This window comes from Nesoenas mayeri, assembly GCF_963082525.1.
Source record: "Nesoenas mayeri genome assembly, chromosome: 5".
NCBI lineage: Eukaryota > Metazoa > Chordata > Aves > Columbiformes > Columbidae > Nesoenas > Nesoenas mayeri.
In genome coordinates, this window is record NC_137548.1 from 25,553,757 (window position 1) to 25,580,305 (window position 26,549).

The following is a 26,549-nucleotide window of genomic DNA, read 5'->3' on the forward strand; positions in this document are numbered from 1 at the left end:
CATGAAAGCTATTACTGAAATCCTACTCAGGATTCTCCACAATACCCAAATGGTTGCTCAGAGATTAAAAGGCTTCAGAAAACAGATAAAACAAGGCCTTACAAACAGACAGTAACAGCTATGTATTTTGTTTACCAACAGACAGGCAAGAAACAATTAACGGACAGTGTGTTTGCAAGGATGACTGAAACCCAACCTGACGGGTGAAAAGTGAAACACTGACTTGCACCAACACCAATTCTTGCATTCTAAAGACGAAACTGATCACGCAAGGTAAGTTGTTTATCTATGTTGATGTGATCATTTAAGAACAAGTAAATCATGACATTTTCAGAACTGATATAATATTCTATGCTGTATCTTCACTCTTTCATACCGTGGCCAGACCATCATGCTTAATGAGCCATCCTACAGTAAACCACAAGGCAACTGAAGACGACAACTAAGCTCTATTCACATAGCAGCAGCATGTCTTGGGTTGCACATTCCCTTGCAGAAAGCACATGTACTTCTACCGTGAGACCAGTCATTTCAATATTCTTAAAACAGGAGATGGTCTTGACAAAAACAAGTGTCATAAGAAACTGTAACTCACAGAAAATACTGTTTTAACAGTCAACTTTACTCAAGAGGTATCAGCTTCATTCTGCAGCAACTGATGATTTTGTCAGAGTTGTATTTTTAAATGTGATGCATTGCACAGGAACAATCCAACATAGGGTGAACACAATTGCATGCACGGTCAGAGACGGATCATTATCCGAGAGTGCTGGATGCTTATTTTCCTATTTAGCCAGAAATAAAAGTGGGTATTCTTTCTGTTTAGCACTATGAAAAATTATATTGCCAATATTAGTGAGCAGATGATGAGTAAAAACCAAATCAGGATCAAAACTCACTGGATTCTGTAGTGATGGATTTTCTAGACAAAAGCACTAATCACCAACCTCTGACTACGAGCCAAGCATGGGGCTACCTAGCTATTCCCAGTTCTGTCAGCAGCAATGACGAATTTTTCCTTTTTGCTCAATTTCTTCATTCACTGAAGGATCAGAGTATGTAGCACCTGTTACAGGTTGTAGCTCTGGCATAAGCTATTTTCTTTGAGAGCCACTTCTCATCAAGCAGATGAAGACTGACCTGCTGAACATTCAACTGAAACAAACAGCAAAGATTATGGAATGATATTTCTGTACTACAGAAATGGAAAAGCTCTGAACTTCAGGGAACCAGGAAAACAAGAACAACAAAATAACCCATGCCCTTCAGCCTGTTGTGATCAGTCTGCAACAGCCTGTTTTTATAATGGAAGTTTTGTCCTGAACTTGATGATTGATACATTTTTCTCTCTGTTCTCATCAGAGTAATGTACAACTCCACGTGTATTCTCTGCTCATCTCTCTCTAATTCTATGTGCACCATAAACAGTGTGACTTCTCTGGGTGTTATCTGCTGAAATAATTTTCAAAATTGTTAAAAACAGAAAATAATATTATCAATTCTGTCACATACTATCCATTTGCATGCTCCAGAATTATTTAGCCTAGAAAAGAAAATATTAGAAACAGATCTGGTTCAGGTGTATTACCAAAAATACAGATAAAACAATTATCAGTTCTTAAAATCCAAGAAACAGCATCAACGTAAAACAATGGCACGCCACAAGAATTCCAGTCTTGTTATGGACAACTGAGGATAGACCGAAACCCCTTTTACACGTACCTGAGAGAGGAACTTCTCCGAAGCAAAGCTCGTCTGATTTCCACAGCAATACACAATATGATTTCTTGTTAACTAGTAGTTGCCCTTTGTCAACAATTTGCGGTCAGAATTCAAAAAGTACTTAGCAACATTTAAAAAAGAAAGTATATATGCTACATAATAATACGTGTATGCAGAAAATGCATATTTATTATTTTCCATTTAGAAAAATCGCTGCATTCAGGGAGCTTGATTTTCTTGTATTAAACACATTCAAGGCATAACACAAGTTCAGGTACTCCCCTTGTTTGTCAAAGAGCTTTCAATCATGCACCACAGACAAGGCTGAGAAACATCCAATAAACCAAAATACTAGAATGGCAAACAAAACCATCCATTAGCACCATGGCTCTCCTTTAACACCATAAACTACCACTACACCAGAACTATTCAATTTACCAACCTAGACACAAACTGCCATGTAATTGCTCAGCAGAGCAACACAGAAGAGCAGGAAAGGAAATTTAGGACTTCATTTTCTTCCCCCAGAAACATCAAGAGAAAAAAAATTCAATTCACCAGTAAAACAGCAGTTACTTTCAGATTTAAACACCATGCATGGTTACAACATTGACAACTTTTGCTTCAAAACCTGAGAGAATAAAAGAAATTTTTCATCAGGAAACCTCTGATGCTGTGCAGAGGTGATGTACCAGCACCTGTGAACAATCTGTGCCACGTTTAATAGTGTGGACTAGTATTCATTTATCATTTTTAGCAAGCTAAACACTCTTAGTAGAATAATAGGAGAGTATTCACTTCTGGTCTTTGTTGCTTCTTTTAATGATGTTTCTCTCTGACACAGTAGACGTATGAATGGAATGAAATACCCTGACGGGGATCAGCATTGACTAAAAGACATAGTACGACCAAAAAGAGTTTCCTAGGCTGCCCTCCAGAGAACTCCATAGTACCTCTTTTCAAATTAAGCATTACAGAAGTGTTTTTCGTACATTACTACCTTGAGTATTTCAGAGCCATCCAACAGAATTTATACTCATGTAGTAATGGAAATTTGACATAACTGAGAAACTAGGATCCAGCAAATCCGGGAAGAAAGAGAATGGTGTGACTCTTAAAGGCCAACAAAACCTGGGGCCTTGAGAGAGCCATCTATGAGAAGAAGAGCAGGTGATACACCTAGAAGACAGGACACATTCCAGAGCATGAGCACAGCACCTCTTCCAGGTAAGGATGGTTCTGAGCACTGTCAACATGTGAACACAGACCACATTTAAAACATCAAACAAAAACCATGCTATACGGTCCACCAAAAACACTGAGTTTATAGTGAAATTTATTGTTCTGCTTCCTAATACAATAAGCTACAAGGTACATACAGTATAAAACGAGAACAGCCACAAAGCAAAGGTGATAAACATTCTGTGACAGTACAGTGGAGGTAACGTCTGTCTAATCCTTCCACTTTATCCCACAAACAGCAGCTAAAACTACTGGCCCTCTCCCCACCCCCCACCCCCCCAAATATTAAAAAGTAAACTGTTTCCCTCACTTAGGAGCACTGGGATTTTATTTTTTTTTTTTTTTTAATTTGAGGGAACTGTTGCTGAAACTAAAGTAACAAAAGAAAAACTGTGAAGGTGGGAGTGACATGACCCATGCAAGATGCCCATGACACCTCGGTTCCTTCTCCTCAGAGCAAATGGCCTGTAAAGAAAGGAAAAGTTTGTTACACCAAGTAAAACAGCAATTAAGGGGGTCAGAGTTAAGATACAGTAAGCAAAATTGAACTAGACAGGACTAGGCACACAGCTAAACTACACTTTTAAATCAAAACATAATCTTCCTGTTCACAACGTTTGGAGACTGATAGCTGACAATCTTTCACCTTTTATTTTTAGATGCTATTCAGGAGGGTGCACATTCACACAGGCACAGCTGACACCTAGTATGCAAGGCTCCAAGTCAAATAATCTTGTCTGGGAGAACGCTAAGAATGACATGAAGTGCAACCTCAACTCTTAAAAAACCCTAAAAAGTGTCAAGGCTATAAACGTGCAGGGTGATTGAATACTTACCTTAAAGGCACAAAATTCCATTTAACCACTTTTTCATATATACTTGGTGCGGTTGAGGGCTCTCTCAGCAAGATGACCACTTTCATCTGTTATCTTCTCCCAATCTGTTTGTCCAACAACAAAACCAATGGCCCTTTTCCTGTCTGCATCTTTTTTTTCTTCTAGATCTGCCCACCGCACCTACAGAGAACACACTATCAGTAGGACGATCTCTTAAGAAATCCTGAGACACGTCTAGGCTTTCCACTGCAGATAAGAGAATCCTAATTTGTACTCATTTTTGATGGGTAAAGATGAACACTACACAAATTATGTTATTTTAACAGGTGTTCTGTGGCGCAGAAGGAAGGTACAGATGATTAGCCTTTTCCATTTCAATGCTAGAATTCTGAGAGCTGAAGTGTAATTCCTACAATTATTTCTCTGTTCAAAGCAATGCTTTCTGCAGGAAGAATTATAAAAGATTCACTTAGTGTCTTCATTTTCTGCACAACCTGTCTTTCAATTGCACAATGGAAACATCTAGAAGACAACTATGAAACTACAGAAAGACAGAAACTACAGAAAGGGTAACTCAGCAATGAATGAGTGAATTAGGGGCAGTTTTCTTCTCTATCTTCTGTGATACATTTCTATTTAAATCTTTCCACTGTTTCTTTATGCTAAATAATTTCTTCATGCATTACCTCTATGATTTTTTGCCCTGTTCTTCACAATGGCATTTGAAGATGTAGCAATCTGTGTTCAGAACAGAACTACATATAAAGTAGTTGAAATCACCTTCTTAAAACCATCTGCCAAGCTTTATGCAAGGTATATAGGAAAGTAATGTCTACAAGATTTAATTGAGATAAAATATACGTAGATATTTTCCTCAGCTGAATCTTTTTGAAAAGAAGAACAGCATATTGTTCCTTTGCCTACTTATTACAAAATGTAACAAAAGAATAGCTTAATAAAGTCATCATCTTGTTTTGGAATTTGCACTGTATATCACACTCACTCACCACAAAACATACAGAATAAGGAAAGGACTCTACAGGTTGCTCTGAAACAACGTGCATTAATCATCTTCCTCAGCAAGAAATGGAACATGATTCCATGCTCAATCTCAAAAGCCATACCATGCATAGTTAACTTTATTATCTACAATTCCTCACTTTGTTATAATCGATCTGTTTACCTCTGGAAGACCCTACTCTCAAGAACATTCTCTTACAGAATCTAATGCAACAACAAAATGAGAAGTGAGTCAGTGAAACTGCCATATTTATAGACAATGAATGACTTGATACAAACTCTTTTTCACAGAGGCTGTTAAATGGTCACATACAGGCAGTAAGTCATTTGAAAATTTATTACCCTTTTCTTTCCAGGTTCAGAAGCACGTGTATCATAGTCATCTGGAAGCTGTAGATAATCTTCCATCCTGCTGGCAATTGCTTCCCAGTCACGTTTCCTTTTAGCGCCAGTCCGCAAACCATCCAGCTTGTCTGAGAACAAACACAGAGCCTCAGAGTTAAAGGAGAACTTTTCTATTATTCACACAAACAAGACGAGAGCGGAAAAAATTTCAAAAGAATGAGTAGCAGAACTTGCACATCCAGCTTGTCTTGACACGTGGAATGATGAGTTGAAATAAACTAGAGAAGACTCAACACCATTTTCAAGTTTTATTGATTTTTCACATTAACTGTGTGCCGATAACACTCAGTCTTGGTATTTGTATGAGGGAGAAAAGCTTGTTCTTCTGGATGCTCGTACTATATGGAGTCTGTCCTTGTAGGTACAATAGAGCCACCAATAGCTAGGAATCACAGATCCACCTGCTCTGTATTTGAACACAATACTAAAGCTGTAGCATTTTTCCGAAATTTTGGCTTTAACACTGTGTCAAACATGGCATACGTGCAGTAACAGTCAACAAGTGACGATCATATAATTTAATGCAAAGACAAGTTTTTGAGAAACTGTTTCTGCTAAACAAAAAGCTCCTTTGAATCCATGATTCCTCTCTTTCTTTTTCTCTCCCCACAAGGAAAACACACTCAAAAAATCCTCCTGGACAGGAAAAAGAAGATCTCAGAATCTTTTGTTTCATGGTGTAAGAGGTCAGTCACAAATATTCGAGCAGTACGTTTGTCCAACAGTCATCATTTTCTTCTTTTTCTTATTGAACTGATAAGGCATGTGGAAAAACAATTCCATCCCTAGGTTCTAAAATTTGTTCCTCTTTGGACACTTATTTTCAGTGAAAAAACAACACCTTCTTGAAATTATGTGGCAAACTGTTTTTGGAAAGGAGATGCAGTATCTTTTGTAAGATTACGAACAACAAAGCATGAAAATAAAAAAACAGCTTTACAAGTCAAAGGAAATCCTAGTACTTTTGTTGATGGATGCTACCATTCTGTAAGCCAACAATTAAGTATATGTAGAAGGAATACTAAGCTTGGCAGTTATATTCTGTACACCATTTCCAGCGATGGAAGTCACATTGTTTCAGAAGTCACTGATGTAATTAAATTCACCCACAAAGGCCTCAGAAATAAACCCAATACAAAGCAGAGTATTGTCTGGATAGCAGAAGAGGATGTCCAAAGGTATGTATTTAAAGAAGCTCAGTTCAGAGATGAGGTTTTTTACTTAGTATGGGAGAGACAAGAGCAACAACGGAGATAATGTGAGGCAATGGCAATGTAGACATCCTAGTGTAATTCAAATGCTGTAAACTAATTAATTTCTCCCTCATACAACATGAAAATTGCTAAAGACTCCACCTTTGCCCCATTTCCCTGGAACAGATACAGAATTTCTCGTAAGAAAACATTTTAATCCCTGTCTGCCTTTAAAAAAAGCCAACAGTTAAGAAAAATGTGCAGAATATTTGTATCTGTTACATGATATCTTGTTACACAATTCAGTTAAGGTTCTTCTTTTTCTCTAAGTTAGATCTGCCAAATTTGAAGCTCAATCTCCACAGAAAGATGGCTCTCCTTCTAGAAGACAAAATTGATTCATGCAATATTTCTCTGTTACTCCAGCACATAACGTACTTGCACTATTTCTCAGTGTTACTCTCAGATCGACCAGAGCAGATAATTTGTTGCATAAGGGTTTCCAGAAAAAAAATGACATTGAACCGGAGAAGCAAACAAGCTGAGGAGCATTTTGGAACATGAAGAACTGAAAATTCAGGAGCTCTCTGTTGGCAAGTACATTTACATAGACATTTTCCTGTTGGAAGGCAACATGCTACAATGTAAGCTCTTCTCACTACTGATGTGGAAGGAAGAGTTCAGTCTCCCACTCCCTGCTGCACACAGACCAGCTGAAAACAGCGCCAAGAAATGCGTAACTCAAACATCAACACAGGAGTTTGGGAGGTACTCAGAGTATAAGGTTCCCCCTCTGTCCCTTTTTGTTACTGTTACACAGAATTTATTTTAAAAGGTTATCTCTTTCCATGTTGGAAGTTGGATTGACGTTCCAGAGGGATCCGCTTCCAGGCGTACTATCGTGGTTCAACATACATGAGCTGTGCAGTAGCCGCACTACAGAAATGTCAAAAGCCTACCACAAAGCATTATTTCAGAGTATTCTTTTCTGAAAATGAGACATGGTGTCATTTTGTAACAATGGTGCTTGTGAATATTTATGGCAGATGGCTATTTAGTGTTAAACTATCAAACATCATTTTATCATTTCCATTTTAAAAACAATGAAGCAACAGCACTTCTGAAAACCCATAGAACTTAAAAACTCACCTTTCAAATTTTAATAATAAAGTATCTGAAATAAACTGACTTAATTTGCTCCTTCAAAAGCTAAATGAATCAATCAGCTGATTTTTTGCCCTTCTTATACAAAACCCACAAAGTTTTAAGTAAAATGTTACTTGCATTCCAGAGCATATTTTACATCAGTATCAAATCTGTAATTATGCCAGAGCTCATTTCCCCCTTTCCTGAAAGTTTGTAGAACTCACCAGTAAGTCACACTTTGAAACAGAGTATTGCACTAAACACTCAGAATATAGTCAATTTTTAAAAATGTGAGTCAATTTCTGTAAATTTAAATACAAGAACCCATGTGCACTATGCACTGAGACAGACCAGTGATTACACCTTAGAACAAAAATGTGGCTGTGCACTCATAACACATAAGGAAATGATATACCACACACATAGTGGGAGGAATGCATCATCCCTGCCAAAGTAAATCTGAACTAAAGCAAGAGCTCTCGGGTGATTGTCACAAGTCAGCGTTGTAGCTAAAGAACTCAAATTTTTCAGAACTTTTCTGAGGCTTATTACAATGGCTTTCCTGTAACAACATTTACCCAGAAAGGAAACAAAAAAGGAAAGCAAGACTTACAGTGCTGGTTTTGGATTCTGCATTGATATAACTTCTGCAAACATGTGCCCTCTGGGACTAACACAATGAACCCAATGGGCAGGCAGCTCCCAGGAAATAACTCAACTTTGGGATAACAAATGCATACCACAGTTCAGATGCCTTTCAGGAAATAATTTTAATTGGTTATCTACAATGAAGTCTTATTGTGAATTAAATATACTAATTCTTACTCGCAGACTGCAAGTGCTTATAATGCGTAATTGAGCTAAATGTTGTCTGCCCTTGCAGAGACATTTTTCAAAGAAATAGCATTCATTACATAGGAACGCCTGGCTTATTTTTGTTTTCAAGTGTATGTTCTGTCAGAATTTACTTTTAGTCTATACTTCTATATATTTATAAAAAATAAAGTGTAGTTATAAAAGTAAAATTGTGAATACAGATTTAATATAAAGACCTCAGCATCTGTGTCTTGCAGCATGCTAACATCCAGTTTGCTAATGGAGTTCGACTGTTAAAGGATTATTGCAACAGCCTCGCAAATAACTCATTTTAGCGAAAAATTCAGTCTGCTGCTTGCTCCCCATTTTACATTTGAATGCAGATGGTATAAAAAACCTGCATTTTACATTATGGAGTTTTCATATGGAGAGAAATGCACCATAGTTGTTTCTGTTTGTTAGCAGTATTTGATCACGACAGAGGCAAATTTTGAAAGCTATCTGTAAATTTCTGCTGCAGTCACAGTCTCCACATTGCTAGAAACCACACATAAAACTTAAATATTTTTAGAACACACTTTAGATTCCTGTGATATTTGCAAAATGCACGACGTGACTTAAGGTTCACCATATGCAGCACAATGCATCTGTTCCTACTACTTAGTATTTAAAGAAGTCTATGTTATTTGGAATACAACACAACACATCAGAGCGTTCTTCAAGAATCCAACTTTCCAGTACTATGACTTCGTAAATAATTGGGAAAAAATAATTATAAACCCAAGAAATAAGATATTAAAACAATCAACTCTTATCACAAAAGTTCAGAACAATCCTGAATTAATTCTGTCTTTAGCTGCCTAAGTGTTTGATCTACTGGAATCACTGAGTACAAGGTTCTTCCAGTGGTACAGCAGGTGCCACAACATCAATACATTCCATGAATATTTAAGTGACTTAAAAGAGGGCACAGCAGCAGAAGAGATGGTGCAGCTAAGCAGTCAACAGCAAAAGGTAAAAGGCTGGTCTATGTAAGCCAGGAATTCTAATGCTATTTCTATGGCGCAGTTGTGATTTTGGTTATTGGAAAGTAATGATACGCAGGGCTGTTCCACATGTGCAGAAGCAAATCTCATAATGTTAAGACATGCTGCATCCAATTCAGATATTTGTTACTTCTCATAGACATGACAGAAAATAGGAATTTTATGCAGATTGCATTGTTAAGATCTTCACTTAGAACCATTACTGTTCAGTAAAAAAAGAACAAACAAACAAACCCAAGAAACTGATCATAATTACTAGAAAGCCCTTTCCATATGTACACCCTTCCAGCATAGCCACGGTGCATGCATTTCAGCCTGAAAGTTGCTTTTGACTTTGACAGAAACCTAATATTAGTGCTTATGTCTAAGAGAACCAGCAGCACCAAACAGAACAAAACGTGCAGCAGAAAGGGTACCCTTGTGCTCTTGGAAGTTCCATTTTGTATCCTATTAAGAAGAATTCTAGTACTCTTCTGGAACTGAAAAGCATAATGACCTTTTACGTTTTAATACCTAAGCTGTTGAAAGATACACTGGAACTTAATAATTTAGAACCAGCTTCAAAGCATGCCACTATTTTGTCCGCACACATGCCAATTTTGGAGAGTGAGAAACATCTTCAGTACAGTTAGCTAGCAGGCATGTTTCCAAGAAAGTATGAAGTTACTGATGACATTTAGGCTTGAAAAAAAGGTGTGCAGTATGAACGAGAATGCAGTGCAATGTAAGTTGACTCTTTGCTTTTTATAACACAGAAGAGATGAATAAACAATAGAAATACTGGGGTTTTTTTAGAATTTTAGGACAAAATACTTTCTTTGACCAGATGGAAGAACAATTAGTGAGTATATAAACCAGTGATGGTTAGAAAGTCATAACTCCCTTGTCTCTGGCAGAAGACAAATTCCTTTCCGTGTAGGTGCTTTTGCAGTTTCAGAGACATGTGTGACAGCAATACATTTCTTTGTCTTTGGTAAGGAGGCACGGTAAAAATGAAAATTCAGGTTTTGCAAACATCATCAGATACCAACTATAAGAAACAGGAAAAAATAAATACCCACCTAGCTTTGCCTCAGAAGTGTCCATCTCCCATTTGCTTTTCGGAATGTAACCCTAAATCATACACAGAGAGAAGCTCGGAGGATTAGAGAGAGACACACATGCATATCACTTTTGAACTGGAAACAGCATTAAAATGCGAGCTTAAGATATTTCTTTTTGTAAGGCACAATTCTTGTTATCAGATGAAGGAAACAAATTACTCGGTACTTCAGAACTTCTGCATCCACTTCCCATTCAGTGATTTTAGTAGCTCTCACAAATCACTACAAGAGCGCTGCCCTCTGCAAACACAGAACTCCAGAATGAGTTCAGCAGACAGCAATGGCGTTGAGTGCACAGTTACTATATTATCTTATCCCAGGTGGTAAAGTTATTGCAACACAACTTATCAGGCATAAAGAACATTCAAAACTTTACAAATACAAATGAAAAAGTTACCATAGTCATGAGCTTTTAAGAATATATTCCCAGATTTGCTACACACAAGATTCACGGAATAATCCTTTTGGAGGGACACACTAAATTCTTGTATGGCTGGTTAGTCCACAACTAAACAAAATACTTAGTTTAGTTTAAATGAGAGTATCTGCTGAATCACTAAGATTTAAGTATTATTTTCCATTTGAAAATAACCCTCTTAATTCAATTATTCTTTTAAAACACTTTTCCCCTACAAATAATGTCACCATATGTATTACATGTAATGATCTTTAGCCAGTTTATTCCTTGTATATGAACATAATGACATTAAATTTGAAAAAAAAAGTATTTATTTTAGATATCGTATTGTTATGTTTTTATTTTACATTCATGGACAAATAAATCCTTACTAAGCATCCTCTTATAACTCATTTCAGTTTTTCAGATTTGGTATAAAACTACTTACGTTTCTCTGCAATCATGTAAAAGCTTTAAACAGTGAAACGGAACTCCTGTGAGAATTTCATTATTTTAAGAATGATTTTTAATAGAGAGAGAAAAGAACTACTCTAGAAGAATGCAACAAGAAAACAAATGCTTCACAGACCACTTTTATTACACTAACTTTCCTGCTCTATTTATAGGTTCCTTCCACTGTGGTAAACATATACATATATTTGTTAATGCTAAGGGTTACTAAATCAGAGTGTACTATTCCAGAGAGCTACACTACTTTTGGTTATGTTCAGTATTGCTCTTCCCAAATCCTTGACAGACCTTTTTTCCATAAAGCATATATCAGTGACTTGAGATGATCAGATCTCTGTATTGTATTGCTTTTTAATCAAGTCTGTAATTAAGACAAACTAAGACAGTTTGTGCTGCAATATTTCCTTGTAACAAATAAACAAACTTCATGTATACTTATATTTATACTTTCAAACCAAGCTGCACATTAAAATGTCCTCAGAAATTTACACCACAGCTAGAAGCACATATCCAACAAAGTGAGGTGTGATACACTGGTGAGAACACTAAGTGAAATGCATCAATAATTCATACCATCAAGCACAAAAAAGTAAGAATCGTCTGAATGCTATAAGCAACCCTGTGGGAGTTGATAAATAGCAACAAAAGAGTGACTTTGATGGTGTGAAATGGCCTATTGTGTGCTGAATCTGTACAATATCTCGTTCCTCAGATAGGATAAGAAAAGATTCAGACTTCATCCTTTGGTACAAGACAGCTGGATATTTCAAGGACATCTGCCAGATGGCAGGAGCTTCAGACCTCTCCTTTTCCTCAGGATTAAATGCAGCAAAATGTACTGAAGAACCCTTACCAACTGCTCTCAAGAAGGCAATGGATACCAAACCCAGTGTACTGCTCCACCGTTCTGTCTGACATACCTCTCTCTGAGATGAGCCATTTAAATGCATAGCAGAGATCACACAGAGCAAATAATTCTTTGCTATTTTTCATCTCTTGTGAATCTGAATAGAAAACATCCTTACATGTAAGATTACTTTTAGTTATCAATAATTTGCATTTTTTTACCACCAAGCTTTCTCCTTGTCTCATAAAGAAAAGGCCTGTTGTTATACATGCTGTACATTAAGACACTCCCCAGAGCCCATAAACACACACAAACACAGACAGACATTTATGCACAGAGGTCTCAGAAGCTGAAGACAACTTTCATCCCTAGATATAGCTAATTTCCAAAAAATTAGACTAGCAGCCATATTCTTGTAAACATGGATGCATCTTTGAAAAGTCCTAACCATACTTCATGCAGTCTTATACTCTGTGCCTAAGAATAATTTAGTAAAGAGAATAAATGAGTCATGTTGCAAAAAACCAGATGTTTATTGAAAACCACCACCTAAGCTTTATTTTTTTTTTTTTAATTTTGTATTTCAGCTGCTTTATAAACTGCCACTCTTGAGGAACAGTAAATTTCCATCAAGAAAAAGGACTTGGCTTGTCTGAAGATATTTTTGGTTACTTCCTGTTTATTGGAGTTTAACTGCTTGGTTGTGGGAACCAGGGTATGACACATTCAACTCATCAAGCACTAACCAGTTGCAGCTCCAACACATACCAAGAAGTTACATTAGGAAGCCTTCCATAGCCTTTTAAATACATACCTAAAAATGCCAGCCCTCAGGGCAATTCTCTAACCTTCATTTATCCAAGAGACCTAATCCCTCAACTTGGAAATACCTACTGACAAAGTCAGCAAGCCCTGATAAAGTATTCATAACTGTTGTCATACCCATGTGACAGTCAAGAAGAGTTCTCTAAACACGTGAAAGGAAATAAGCTAAATTAATCTTTGCCCATTCTTCCCATCCCTCCATTTGGCATAATTCTTAGATAATCTGGAAGACATTGCTACAGTGTACTGTAATTTGAAAATGGCTGTAAGAGGCATGTTGCCATACTCCACTGAAAATGTTGTTTGTGGCATGTACTCACAGATTCTTAAAAACCTTCAGTCAGGAATAACGTGATTTAGCATTAAAGTTCTCCTAGAAATGTCTAAGGAGCAAATGACTAGAAATATGTGTATTAAGATCCAAGTGCTAAGTATGGCAATGGGTTGTTGGCATTTATAAGACTGAGATTCTCCCTCAGACACATTAACAAACATTTTGTTAGAGATGGGTGATGTGTCCCCTACCAGTTCACTTTCTTCCTCCTCTGCTGTATCCTTCTTTACTTCTTCTTTCTGGTCTTCAATATTTGCATCAAAATCCTCCATCTCCACCTGTTCCAAATCACAAGCACGGACTTATAAGGCACTGCTTGGCTTCTAAGTATTATCTTTTTAGCAGAGTAAGTAGAAGATTCCAAGTTCAAATAGAAGAGGAAAGAAAACGTTCAATACTGGCTCCATTTTGGCTTCCCTCAGAAGCAGGTTCCCTTCTAGCTACAGAGTGACAAACTGTGTGGGAAAGCAGCAATCGTTTATGCTCTTTCACGTGCATTCTTTGTGGTACCAGCAGCTCTAAGACACTTCTTGCTGCAAAATCACATTTCAAAACTTGAAATATCAGAAAAATTTCTTAAACTTGTCATTTAAACACCACTGAAATGGCTCTTTCTGCATAGAACATCTCTATCAAGCCTTTATATTTTGTATATTTAAATATCATGGCAGAAGAATAATAACCACAGAGATTAACACAGTACAGAAAACAGCATATGCGGTGACTACCCAGGATAAGGTAATTGAATCAGGTGCCTTGCCCTCTGACGTATCAGCCCAAAAGACAGAATTGATAGCACTCACTCAAGCCCTGGAACTGAGTGAAGGAAAATGGGTGAACATTTGGACTAACTCAAAGTATGCATTTGGAGTAATCCACGCATATGGAGCTATGTGGAAAGAAAAAGAACTACTGACAGCTCAAAGGACATCGATCAAGCACAGCAAACAAATTTTAACCTTGCTCGAAGGTGTCTAGAAACCCACAGAAGTCACTATTATGCATTGTAGAGCTCACCAAGTGGGTAAGACCAAATTTGAAATAGGAAATTCAAGAAATAGCTCTGTCAAGAGAAAAAACAGAATATGGGGCTAAAGACTGTCAGTTAATTGAAATCCTGGGCACAAATTTTGAACATAGAGGATGGGCAATTACTCCCACTGGGCAAGCTGCAGTTCATGAGCCCATCCTATGTCAAATAATAAAATGAGAACATGAGGCCACTCATTGGAGTACAGAAAAACTGTTAAAACATTTATGAAAGTCCATCATAGGACCTAAAATGGCACAGATTGTACAAACAGCAGCACAAAAATACAGCAATTGTAAAATAAATAACCCAAATACTGCTAATAAAGTAGTAATGGGAGTTATAAAATCCGGAAATGTACCTGGAGAGCACTGGCAGGCTGATTTCACAGAATTGCCCACAAAAGACAGGTATTAAATACCTACTGGTACTAGTAGTTGATACTTTCTCTGAATGGCCAGAAGCCTTCCGCTGTTGCACCAATCAGGCAAAAGAAATAACTGGAATTTCATTACATCAAATTATTCCTAGGTTTGGGGTACCTCTAGGTATGTCCTCAGATCGTGGCTCACATTTTGCTGCAGATGTCGTAAAACAAGTGAGTAGAGCCCTACGGATACAATGGGAATCGGACACTCCATACTGGCCACGGGCAAGTGGCAAGGTAGAATGAATCAACTGTACTATCAAGATACAGTTAAGTAAAATATGTCAAGAAACTTCCCTGACCTGGGTGCAAGCCCTCCCAACAGCCCTACTTAGAATAAGAATCCAACCTAGGGGCAACCTTCAAGTCAGCCTCTAGGAACCACTGTACAGGCGACCTTATCAAATACCACGTCCCCGGAGACGTGCATGTTAAGGGGTGGGGGGTTTGACCTCAATCTCTATCTTATATCTTTAAGTAAAACTCTATAGGATCTGCAGCAGTTCGTTGAGGGCTCAAGGCCAACTGGACTCGACGTACCAGCTCACAACCTCAAACCAAGATACGGGGTGTATCTCACAGACTGAGACCCTGAACCTTTGTAGCCTAAGCAAAAAGGACCACATCAAGTGCTCCTGACAACTTTCACAGCATTGAAGCTAAATGGTGTAAAATCTTGGGTTCCTTATTCAAGAGTAAAAAGGGCAGAAGCCCCTTGGGTCTCAGAGAACATATCACCCTTAAGGCTTTGATTGACCAAGAGGGTCTTCCTACCAAAATGGAAGAGAGATATTATCTTATTATTGGCATTATTTTTCTAGAGAGTTGGGGTTTTTGGACAGGGCCTTGGGATAAGAACACCCATTTAAAGCTGGTTCAAAATATCTCTTAAGGAAGAGATGTAAGTGATTGCTCTATCTGCATGCATATGCCGGAGCGTGTGAGTAAAGAGACAGGGATAGACATAATTGAAATCCCCTTCTCAGATGGAAGAGATTGGATAAAAACCATAACTTACTTGAGAAATAATCCAGAGAAAGATGACATGCCAATCAGTGTGCATGTGCAACCTGTGGAACTACCCTATAACTATTCCTGTATACAGAGGTGTATGAGCAGAGATACCACAGGCCTAAACTGCTCAGCAGAAGTCAGTAATACAACAAATTGTGCAAAAAAATTTACTGTCAGATCCGTAAGCTGAAATTTCAGATGGCCAGTCCCTAATAGTGCCTGGTTTTTAACACTTTCAAAACAGTGTTAAGGAGACTTTTTGCCAACTTTTTGGTACCAATGCATGTCATGGCAAACTGCTAATAGAATAAAAAGGAAGCATACTTCTACATCAAGTGTAATCTTCTGCTACATGTTATTTATTTTTTCATTCTCTGCTATAGGCCTGTATTTCTCAAAGCTGGGACCAAAAGGAGTTCAAATTTGTCTATTTACTTATTTATTTTATCAAACTACTTCCTCAAATTACAATCCAATTAATCCAGTAACCTGGAAAAAGTGCTGAGCAAACATCATCTTTAACTGATACTCAACAGTGGCTAAAGAGCAAAGTAGCTTCAACTCTTCCTCAAAAATGCGTAAGTGTGGGCTCCAAAACGGTGAAAAAAAGTAACATGTACCTTTGCATTTGGGTAATTGATAAGAATAACAGAATACACTTGTCTGACAGTATTTATAGCTTTCTACAGTGCCAAGTATAACTGCACTGTTGTGGTCATACCTTTCTCTGCTTCGTATTTTCGGTATAGACACATGTACATAATTTGTAATTTTAACAAGCACAGATTCTCACCTCTTCAATAGCAGCATCCTGCAACAGAGAACGAATGTCAAGGCGCATCATGTGACGTGGTGCTGCCTCCCAGTGATCAGACATCTAACAAAAAACCAAACAAAAATGAAGCACCTCTAAAAATATAACAGATTTGCTGGAAAATTGTTTTCTGATCACGAACAAGAAATATGTGTCCTTAAGTAATATAAATCAATCCCATGAAATAACTACCAGCTCTTCTTAGAGGAATAGGGTAAGCATTATGTATAAAATAAGCCAATAGTTTTTCAACAACAGCAAGCCTGAAAGCACAACAAAACCTATCATTAATCCTCTGACTCTAGATGTATACAGTTACCCTGCTGATGTCCTTTAGCTTGCGTCCATGAATATTCCTCTTGGAACATGTCTGGTTATCTGCACTCATTTCAGCTAAGTACACCTAGAAAGACAATATAAATATTGTAAATCAATTTTTAGAACTCTTTTTCTACCTGGTGATACACTCTGCAGCTGTACATTCTAAGAAAGGTAAATTTGTAACTGTAGACAACAGCATTTTTCCCAAATGTGGGAAGGACTTTGCATTCAAAAGTTTAGAAATACCAGCATACAAGTACTGAGAAGTTTAAATACTTTCTAGGTGCCATTACCTCAAATCCCTTGGTTTTTGCAGCACTCCAAAACTGTTCAAAATGTCGCACTCTGTCATTGATAGCATCAAGGATAATGAAGGGGAAGAAGCCATCATCCAAGGTCTTTTTGAAAGTTTTAAACATGCTGGTACGATAGGTCTCCTCCATTTCAGCTTCATATTCATACTCCATCACCTTTATCAAAGACAAAAGCATTTAAGGAGGACACCTATTAAGTTACTAATATTCGACTGCTGAACGTCATGACCACAAAGTACACTGGCATGAGAAAAACATCTTCCAGGCCATCTTTTAAGAATTTGCTCATCCTGCCCTTATGTTACATTGACTTATTTTGAAAAAAAGCCCACAGACCTCTGCACTCTTCTAAAGCCATAGACTGAAATTCCAGTTGCCACTGTGTTGTTCTAGAATGTCTTGTTTCTTTGTTAGGATAAGCAACTGAATTAAAAGTACCTTCTTTTTCACTTTTTTCCCTGTATCTGGGTCTCTCTCTTCTTTTTCCACTTCAGTAATGAAATAGTCATCCAGGCTGAGCACCCTTGGTGCAGGTCCTCCACACTCTACTTCTTTATCCTGGGAAGAAACCAAAAATAAAACATATACTCCTGCCATAAAAATTCCATTCTGCTACAGAGAGTCTTCGAAACACTTATGGCAAAGTGCAGATCCCTACTTCATATTCAAAACAAGAAGAGAACAGTATCCTTCATGCTTGCTGACAGTAGAGGAGATTCACATGCTGTATGAAGACATGGAATGTGAAATAATAACAGGCTGAAATTCCAGACAAACAGAAGCAAACAGCAGAGAAAGTGCATGGAAAAGACAAGCAGCACTACACAGTGAGTGGCTGTTTACATACCCTGATGAGTTTTGCTACATGTGTCTTTCCACTGCCAGGCAACCCTCTCATTATGATTACGATCTGAAACAAAGATCATGTAAGATGGTAGGATACTGTACCACATTTAACACAATCTCTTTTGCAAAAATTTTCTTCCATAAAATTATCTGCTCTGGGCTCACATTTTTTGCATATCATCAAGCAAAGCCAGTACCATGCCTTGCTCTCTATTTTACCAGTCAGGTTGTAAGGAATGGCAGTAGTTCTACAGAATAAGAGTATATGATGTTAATAATCTCAGCAGCTTATACTGTGTAAGATGTTATAGATCTGGTTCAGATAAAACTAACTGAATGAAACACTTTAAAGCCTGAGTCTTGTTCTTTCTTCATTTATATGGTGCATTGCCAAATCTCTGAGTCAAGCCAAGTCTTTCCTCTAATACGTCAAAAACCCAAGTGAAGATATCAGAAGAGTCTAAAATATATTATCATGACCCACTAATAGGAGTTTCATCTTAGCATTCCCAGGAAGTTTACATCTCCCATGGACTCCTAATAGCTATGCTACAACACTGCAGGCATCTGCAAAGGAACGAAGAGAATTTCCAGAGCTTCCTCAAATGTAGGCTTGTTACCAACATACTACACTCACGAGCATTTTATCTGCATACAGACCTTGCAGAAACCCAATTGCTGCTTTCAGATTGCATACTCACCCTCTCAGGCCTGCTATCCCGTCCCGGTGGCTTCAAAATATCATCTACATTTTTAGATTCTGGCTTCCTTTCCACTCGTGGAGCAGGTGGTGGCTGACGGGGAATTGATGGAGCAGAAATAGGAATCCTTTCCTCAGGATAATTTCTACGATCACCTTCAAATTCCAGTGTTTGGACAGAAGAATTTTCTTAGTTCAGTAAAATAAAAAAATTAAGATGTTCATACCCAGCTGAGCTGATTTAAACATACCTTCATTATTTTAGGATAAATTCAGAGATTTGTCCTCCCCAAATAATTACAATTTATAATCTTGAACCTATTGCAATCAAAGACATTTTTTATCAGAGCATATAACTGTTGTGTTCTTGATATCATCACCACCAAGAAACAAAACTACACGACACCACCAGAATAAAATTTCCTGAATTACATTTTCTGAACAAGGAAATACTGCAAATCAATTAATCATCTCCCAATTAATCTTCCCCTCTGTGAGTCCATATTTTTCATAATATTCTAGCATGGCTTCAAGGTTGAGAAACTCTACCTCCAAACATGGAAGGCCCATGATCATATGCTGGACGATCCGTCTTTCGTTCATATGGTGGTCTCTCAAAACCACCCCGCCTAGAGGAGAGATGGTCTTTCTTGTCACGATAAGATGGAGTCCTTGAAGGTGTAGTAGGTAAAACCCTGTTAAAAAGAGTATTTTGTGTATTTCTACTATGGATTCCAGAGAGAAATAAACATGTACCTCAAAGGCAAAATGGACAGCCTGATACACAACACAGCCAGAACTGTATTGATTTCAGTAACACTTCGCAAGAATGTACCTGTCATCTCGGGGATGCCGCTCTTTCTCATATCTCTCTCTTTCATAGTCCACAGAACCACGGTCTCTGTGCAATTCTCGCTCTCTCTTGAAATCCCGATGATCTGTGTTAGAATTACCTGGACGTTCAAAATAAGGCTCACGATCTCTTTCTCTGTTGTAACGACTGGGGTGCTCTAAAAGGAGAAACCCATGGAAATCCAAACTACTGAAACATACTCTGAATTATTTATTATTTTTGAAGGAAAAGCAACAAACAAGAGTGCAAGAAAAGTATACACAAATATATGATGTGAGGGCTAGAATGGACTCAATCAGCCAGTGAATCTCTTTCCCAAACTGTAACAGACAACCATACCATGAAATCCTACTTAAAGCAACAAAACTGAATTTTTAAAGTGGTTAGGTCACTGACTGCATTACTCTTATTCTTATGGGCCTCTGAAGAAAATAAAGCGTCTCTTTAAAACATACTTTAAACATAGTATCTTACAACTTTTCTTAAGAGCCAACTAACTGTCTGAGAACTAGCCAAGCACTCCCTACCTTTTTGAAATGTTTGCCTCTCCGGTAGAGGTTCTGGACGCAGGGTTACCCTCTCCCCATATGGAATCTGTTCCACTTTACTGGTGGTTATATCTGGTTAAAAATAATTTAAAAAATAATTAAGGTCTTAAAATATCCCTCTTTCATTTCCTTTCCTCTGCCGTGAAAAGTAATCTGCCAACGGCATTAAAAGTGACTGGACTAACTTACCAATTTTTCTTTTAATGGAAAACGCAGAAGAGCTATACATAAATACACAACACCATGGTTTTCAAAGTCTGAAGTGGGATGTGTGTGGGGGTGTATGTGTAAGCATGTGTACCACTTTATCTTAAGAATGGGACTTCTGCCTTTTCTGGTGACTTCAGGTAGCATGCATGGTCAGAATATTATAAACATTAAAATGCTGTTAAAGTCAATAACTCATAGAACTACTGTAATGCCAAGAATATTAATTCATTAGATACCTAACAGTGACAATAATTCCAACAGCTTTTATTAAACCATCTACTTAATGGAATTGATATGACTGCAATTCACGCTATGGCACCTTAGGGAGCGAAAAAATGTTCTTTAAATGACAATGCACAATTTAAAAACTTATTTACAACATGATTTTACTCCCGTTAAAGAATGAGGGAAATTAATTATATTTAAAAAAATAGTGTTGAATTTTAGCTTTGATAAGCCCAATATTAAAATCAGAGCCCTTCCCTGTTTATATGTTAAATGCCTGTTTAGTGTGCACGCCCATCAGAACTAGGACTTTTCCTCTCTCCCTGTCTAGAGGGTACCTCACACTCATCAAGCAGTATGTTAATAATGCAAATACCAGTCACATTCCGCTATAAATTACTAAGTCACACCTAAGAACTCTAACAATCTGAAGTACTTTCTAGCACAGTTATTTCCATACTCAGCTACAAAGGGATTAAGGGTATTCAAGTATCAATATCAATCAAAATATAAACCACTGATGCGATCACATCAGTTGGTGTTCATTAGAAGCAGATGAGGCTATAACCATTCAGTTCACATGAAATAGCCCATAATCACAACACTGAAGAAAACATTAAACTCAAGGCTGGAGGTTAGAGACTAACGCACTGCTTAGTGTTAGATCACAGCGTAGGTAGCCCATAGGTCAAGTGCAGAGCGCACACTCCTTTAGAAAGAAGCTAGGAGGACTGATTAGTTCTCCATTACAGAACAAACAAATACACTGTAATACCCACCTCGCCCGTGGCCATAATCTACAGTTTGCTGAATTACAGGTGCTTTAGGAACCGGTGGAATAACTGGAGGAAGGGACATTGGTACGACTGACGGAACAGAGGTGTGAATATCAGGTACTTTCACAGGTGAGGAGACGGGTGGAGGCATCATTGACTCCTGTTTACACAACTCGTACTCCATATTTGCTCCTTTATCCTCATTTGTGTCCCAGAGTCCGTGGAAAGAATCCTCATCCCAGCGTTCCTGTTCCACAGCAGAAGGTGATGGGTTTAAAGACTGACCATGACTTGGGGTTGTGGTTGGAGTAGAAACTGGAGCATGTGGCCTTGTCATAGGTGTAGCAGGCCTTGTCAGTGGGGCACTTGGTCTTGTCACAGGGGTGGGCTGTCTGAACAACACGGGAGGCTTTATAATAACAGCAGGAGAAGGTTTAATAGCTTGGGCTTCTACTGGTGCCTCTGAAGATAGCTGAGAAGAGACCTAGATGCAGAAAGCACTTTTAATGTAGATCTGTAACCTAACCTCCTCTCATCCTCTGTAAGTCAGTAAGCACAATGGCAACCGGTAATCAAATCATCAGTATATTCTAGTACCTCCATCAAGGTGCTACAAGTGGGAGGACAGTATTTCAAGAACTGGTGGCCTGAATTAATCTGGTGTTTGTTCACTATGTGAGGGTTTAAATACTATTTATTTTCTCCTTCAAAATAACCTTACCAATTTAAGCTCCAGCAGACCTATCTCTGTTCAAAAGTGTCTACAACAGTTTTGCTCTCAAAGACTCCTGCTGCCTGCAAAGATTCCTGCTGTCTGTGAGGAGGCTGAAAAATTCTGAAAGTATGGCACCTTGGTGAAACACAAAAGGATTGATAAGGCCAGCTTCTTTGTGGAAGTCACTGGAAAAATTCCAAGAGAACAGAATCACCTGGAAACCCCTTAATGCAATCAACATCAGATCAACATAAGAAATTGGGAGGTCTTGCCCAGTGGAAAAAAACAAACGAAACAACACAACACAACAAAATCCCTTCATGAATCAAACATTCCCACAGAACCCTACGTGTTGTGTCACAACAGCCTTTTCAGCACTACGGTAGATGCCAAGCTACAGGCAGCCTTATCAGCAAGATGCCACAAAACTTGCAGAATGGTTGTAGACACAAAGCTGAACTTTGTAGTAACAGTTCAAAGCCACAGCAGAAGTCTGAAGGCAAGAATCCCAAGAAAGACAACAGTTCTCTGCATACCTCTAGGCAGATGGATGAAGTAGTCTGAGATACAAAATATAAAAGTTGAGTAAATTCACTTCCTAAAGGCATCAACATATCTGTAGTTCTTGGGAACAAATTGCTTCCATTATTTTACTTTTAGACACTGTAAACAAGGAAGAGGACAACTAGGCAAAAGAAAACTTGCAGTGCCTCATTTACTGTGTAACACTTCTCTGGAGGGAGGGACAAACAAAGCCTGGTTGGGCTAAATGTCAGACCCAGAGGTCAGCTAAATTTACTGGTACCAAGAACTTTGGGGTTAAGATGTGATGATGAATAAAGACTGTGCATTGACTCAGGTATCTCCTCCAACATACATTTAACAAAATTGTTTATTGGTTCTAGGAAGGATTTATAAATCTGAGTTAATATGACTGCAGAAGTTCAGTTGGTTTCTGACCTGGTGTGAATTATCAAAAAACCCAAATATAAGCAGCTGAGAAGAGTTCTTAGAACCAACCAGGAGATTAAGCAGCTGAGGAATAACTTGCATCACAACAGGAGATGGAGTCACAGAAGTACACAAATGTCACCTTCCATGCACTTTATGATATTCCAGAGGGTAATGAGAATTCCTAATAAGACAGCAAACAGAAAGCTAATGCCCCCTCTACATTAAAATACCTCAATTTTTTGACGGATTAATCCTCAAATTTCTCTCTCTAACTTCTTGAAAGAAGCAAGAGCTCTTGAAGTAGAAACAGCAGAGCAAGACTGAAAGACAGCATCAGAACCTAGTTAGGCAGGGAACGGGAGGGTTCCCTGTTGTGGAAGAGCTCACCGTTTCTTGTGCATCATCCCACAGCAGTCTGGGCTGTTGAGCCCCAATGGGTCATGCTCAAAAGACACAGTGGACAATGTGTAAGAAAGGTTTTGGAAAATCTAAGAAACTATGAAGTTGCTTTGCCTCAACAGAAGATCAATGAAGTTGTAAGGGCTGCTCAGGAGGCACCGCACAGAAGAGTTTGACTAACAGAGTGAAGAGCTGATCTGACATACACAGTAACAGTAACTGCTACCAGCACATTATTAAGTTAACACAAAATTAATTTACCTGAAAGGCACCCGGTCTTGTGCTTGTGTTCTGTGATCTAGGAGTGTCCTGTGTGGAAATGTCAGGTTTAAACTCTTTCAACTTCTGTAGCTGCTCTTTTTGCTCTCTGCACATGAATCACAAGGAAGTGTTATCAGTCTGTAGCTTAAATGAAAAAAATCAAAGAAATCAACGCTCACAGTGAAAACCACATACTGCAGTAGCATCATGGACCAAGTCCGAAGAAGAAAAGGACACAGCAGGGTTTACATGGTCAACACTATGATTCAGAAATCCCCGTTTCACATTCACCTAACCATGGAGGTATTTCATATACTAGCTGCTTCCTTTTTTGATCACATATTTCCTCTGCAACATATAGTTATGCTTTTGTGCTTGGTCAGAATCACTCCAGTTTGACAGTAAAGAGCAAAGCTAGGTTTTAGTTTCTGACACCACCTTCTGCAAACCAGAAGCCCAGTGGAGATGTGTGCCTCAGCGACTTGCTCTGAGCTGCACACTAACAGGACTGAGGCCAACACAAACCACAACAGAAACTCCAACATTTAAAAACAAAGAAGTGCTGTTAGCTTTTGTTTCCTTGGTTTACATATCAAAATGTTACCTATTCTATGGAGCAGAGACCAGGACCAGTAGTGAATACCACAACCACAGGATTACAAAGATCCATCTATTCAATATTATTTCATTTCAGTTCCCATTTGCATGCCTTTTATCCAGTTTTTAAAATTGCTAATAACTCTTTGTTTATGTGATTGCGTGTATTGAAGTAGTGCCCAAAGAAAAACTAAGTGACAGATGCTTAGCAATTTTATATGTCTGTAAACAAGACAGCTTCAAGAGAAGTGCAAAATGTCTCTGAATCTTTCAACATGGCTTAATCTAAATGCACTAATAATAACCACACATTCATTTTAATTGCCCATTATTTTAGCATAATATCTTGCTTGTGAAATTAAAACCCCATCTTCACTAGGCACCAATTCTTAGCTCTCTCAGTAACTCATGAAGAGGATGAACCATATGAACCTCTGCCTCCAAGATGCCTTCTCTTTCCTCTACAATCTCCTCTGAAACACCTCATTCACTGAAAATACTAAAAATCTTTTTTTTTTTTTTAAATGAATACATTTAGTGCACCAAATCACAACGAAAGCACTTGGAGAGATGGTATGTGCTCTCTTCATTCTTACATTACTAAATTTACTGAGCCCTAGGATGTTTCTGATATTTAAGAGGATATGCTATTCCTTGTTTTGAAATAAACACCTATTGAAGCTTAGGGAGTCTAGTAGCTGCTTTCTAAAATGTGGTCTTGGTGAACTCTTGCATTCATATCCTCTTGATTCTTATCAGTGCTGTTATGCTGATCATCAGAACTCAGATCAAACAAACTTGACAAAATTATTCACTGACGATGCTGGACTTCAAATGAGGGAGCACTGTAGAAAGAAAAAACTCACACATGCTTTAATTAAAAAGTAGGAAGCATCCAAAAATTAAATAAATTCCATTGTGTGAATTAAGAACCACATTTATCTCAATCTAGACAGGTAAGTATTAAAAAGCAATTATCAACGAGCTCATCTGACACTAATAAAAAGACTGAAAAGCAATTATGAACAAGCTCACTTGAGGGTAACAAAAAGACTGGCCAGGTGATGTGGACAGATCTCTTCCTGGAGAGTAACAAACAGACAAGGCCATATTCACTGGGAAAGGGACAACCACCTATTTAAGAAAAGAAAAGTCCATCCACAAACGCTGTGATGGGGGTACTCCAAACAACTTGTTCCACATGAGCTCCTAGTATCATGCTGTGGTGAAAAGAAATGAAGCCATTACACTGCATAAATCAAAGAATAAGGAAAGGAGCAGCATCTCCACAGAAGCGCAACACTATTCTCATAGTTATGCTTTAAATATTCTGTGTAATAGCCACAAAAGGGAAACAGAACATACTTAAGGAGTATGAACATAAGCACCACCGTGAAAAAGGTTCTCATAGCATCCATCTTGCAACTCCATTACTGAGTAAGTGTCCAAAAAGGTGGTTGCAAAAGCTTGCTAAAGGTCCTGACTTTTACAAAAGGACATCAGAACAATTCCTCCTTCCAAAACCATGGTGAACATTATTTTCAGGTTTGGAAAAGCATCCGAGTGAGACACAATGAACTCCTGGAACTGGAAACTAAGAAGCCTTCCACCACAAACACAGGTGCCTTGTTGATATAACTCATTCATTCTACAAACAGATAAAGTGTGATCCCAGTATCAAATCAAAGTCAGTGTTGGCAAAAACTTTTGACATTAGTTTATAGCAAATTAGTTTTAAAATCACTACTACTTATGTGTGCAATATAATAAAATGTGAGAATACTTATAAATGTATACTTTGTTCTGTGAGAAAGGCATGCAGAGAAGAGAGAGTCAATAATCAATAAAAAATGCTCTGAATCTCAGCCCATTCCTGATTAAGATTTTAAAAACTTCATTAATAGCCAAATTGCCCATATGGCTGTTTATAGCTACACCTGACTTGCACATGCAATAACTGAAATTGGAGAGTGATTCATAATCCCAAGGAAAGCTTGGATGTCAAAATTTAGCTACTCCTAGTCAAACCCAGAATATTTCATTTGTATTGGAAGGAAAGGGGAAGACAGGTCAGAAAACCAAAAATCAATGCATTACAACACACTAATATATTGTAACAAACATTTATCACAAAGATATCCA

At 38.0% G+C, this 26,549-nt stretch overlaps 1 protein-coding gene across 3 annotated transcripts in view; it reads right to left on the reverse strand.

The window, feature by feature from the left end:
* Window positions 1-3,050: 3,050 nt before the first annotated feature.
* Window positions 3,051-26,549, reverse strand: part of YLPM1 (YLP motif containing 1) — a 39,505-nt gene continuing 16,006 nt past the window's right edge. For 2 of the 3 annotated variants that reach the window (XM_080344741.1, XM_080344743.1), the window contains 16 exons: window positions 23,811-23,916; window positions 21,485-21,965; window positions 20,250-20,342; window positions 19,705-19,879; window positions 19,419-19,564; window positions 18,871-19,058; window positions 18,171-18,233; window positions 17,762-17,881; window positions 17,303-17,479; window positions 17,008-17,091; window positions 16,668-16,751; window positions 13,595-13,681; window positions 10,488-10,539; window positions 5,163-5,293; window positions 3,801-3,980; window positions 3,051-3,429 (listed from right to left, as the gene is read on the reverse strand). In XM_080344741.1, coding sequence (XP_080200867.1) covers window positions 3,834-3,980; window positions 5,163-5,293; window positions 10,488-10,539; window positions 13,595-13,681; window positions 16,668-16,751; window positions 17,008-17,091; window positions 17,303-17,479; window positions 17,762-17,881; window positions 18,171-18,233; window positions 18,871-19,058; window positions 19,419-19,564; window positions 19,705-19,879; window positions 20,250-20,342; window positions 21,485-21,965; window positions 23,811-23,916 — 2,134 coding nt within the window. In that variant the 3' untranslated portion in view covers window positions 3,051-3,429; window positions 3,801-3,833. The remainder of the gene's footprint in view (window positions 3,430-3,800; window positions 3,981-5,162; window positions 5,294-10,487; window positions 10,540-13,594; window positions 13,682-16,667; window positions 16,752-17,007; window positions 17,092-17,302; window positions 17,480-17,761; window positions 17,882-18,170; window positions 18,234-18,870; window positions 19,059-19,418; window positions 19,565-19,704; window positions 19,880-20,249; window positions 20,343-21,484; window positions 21,966-23,810; window positions 23,917-26,549) is intronic. The other variant, XM_080344742.1, reaches the window with a different exon arrangement.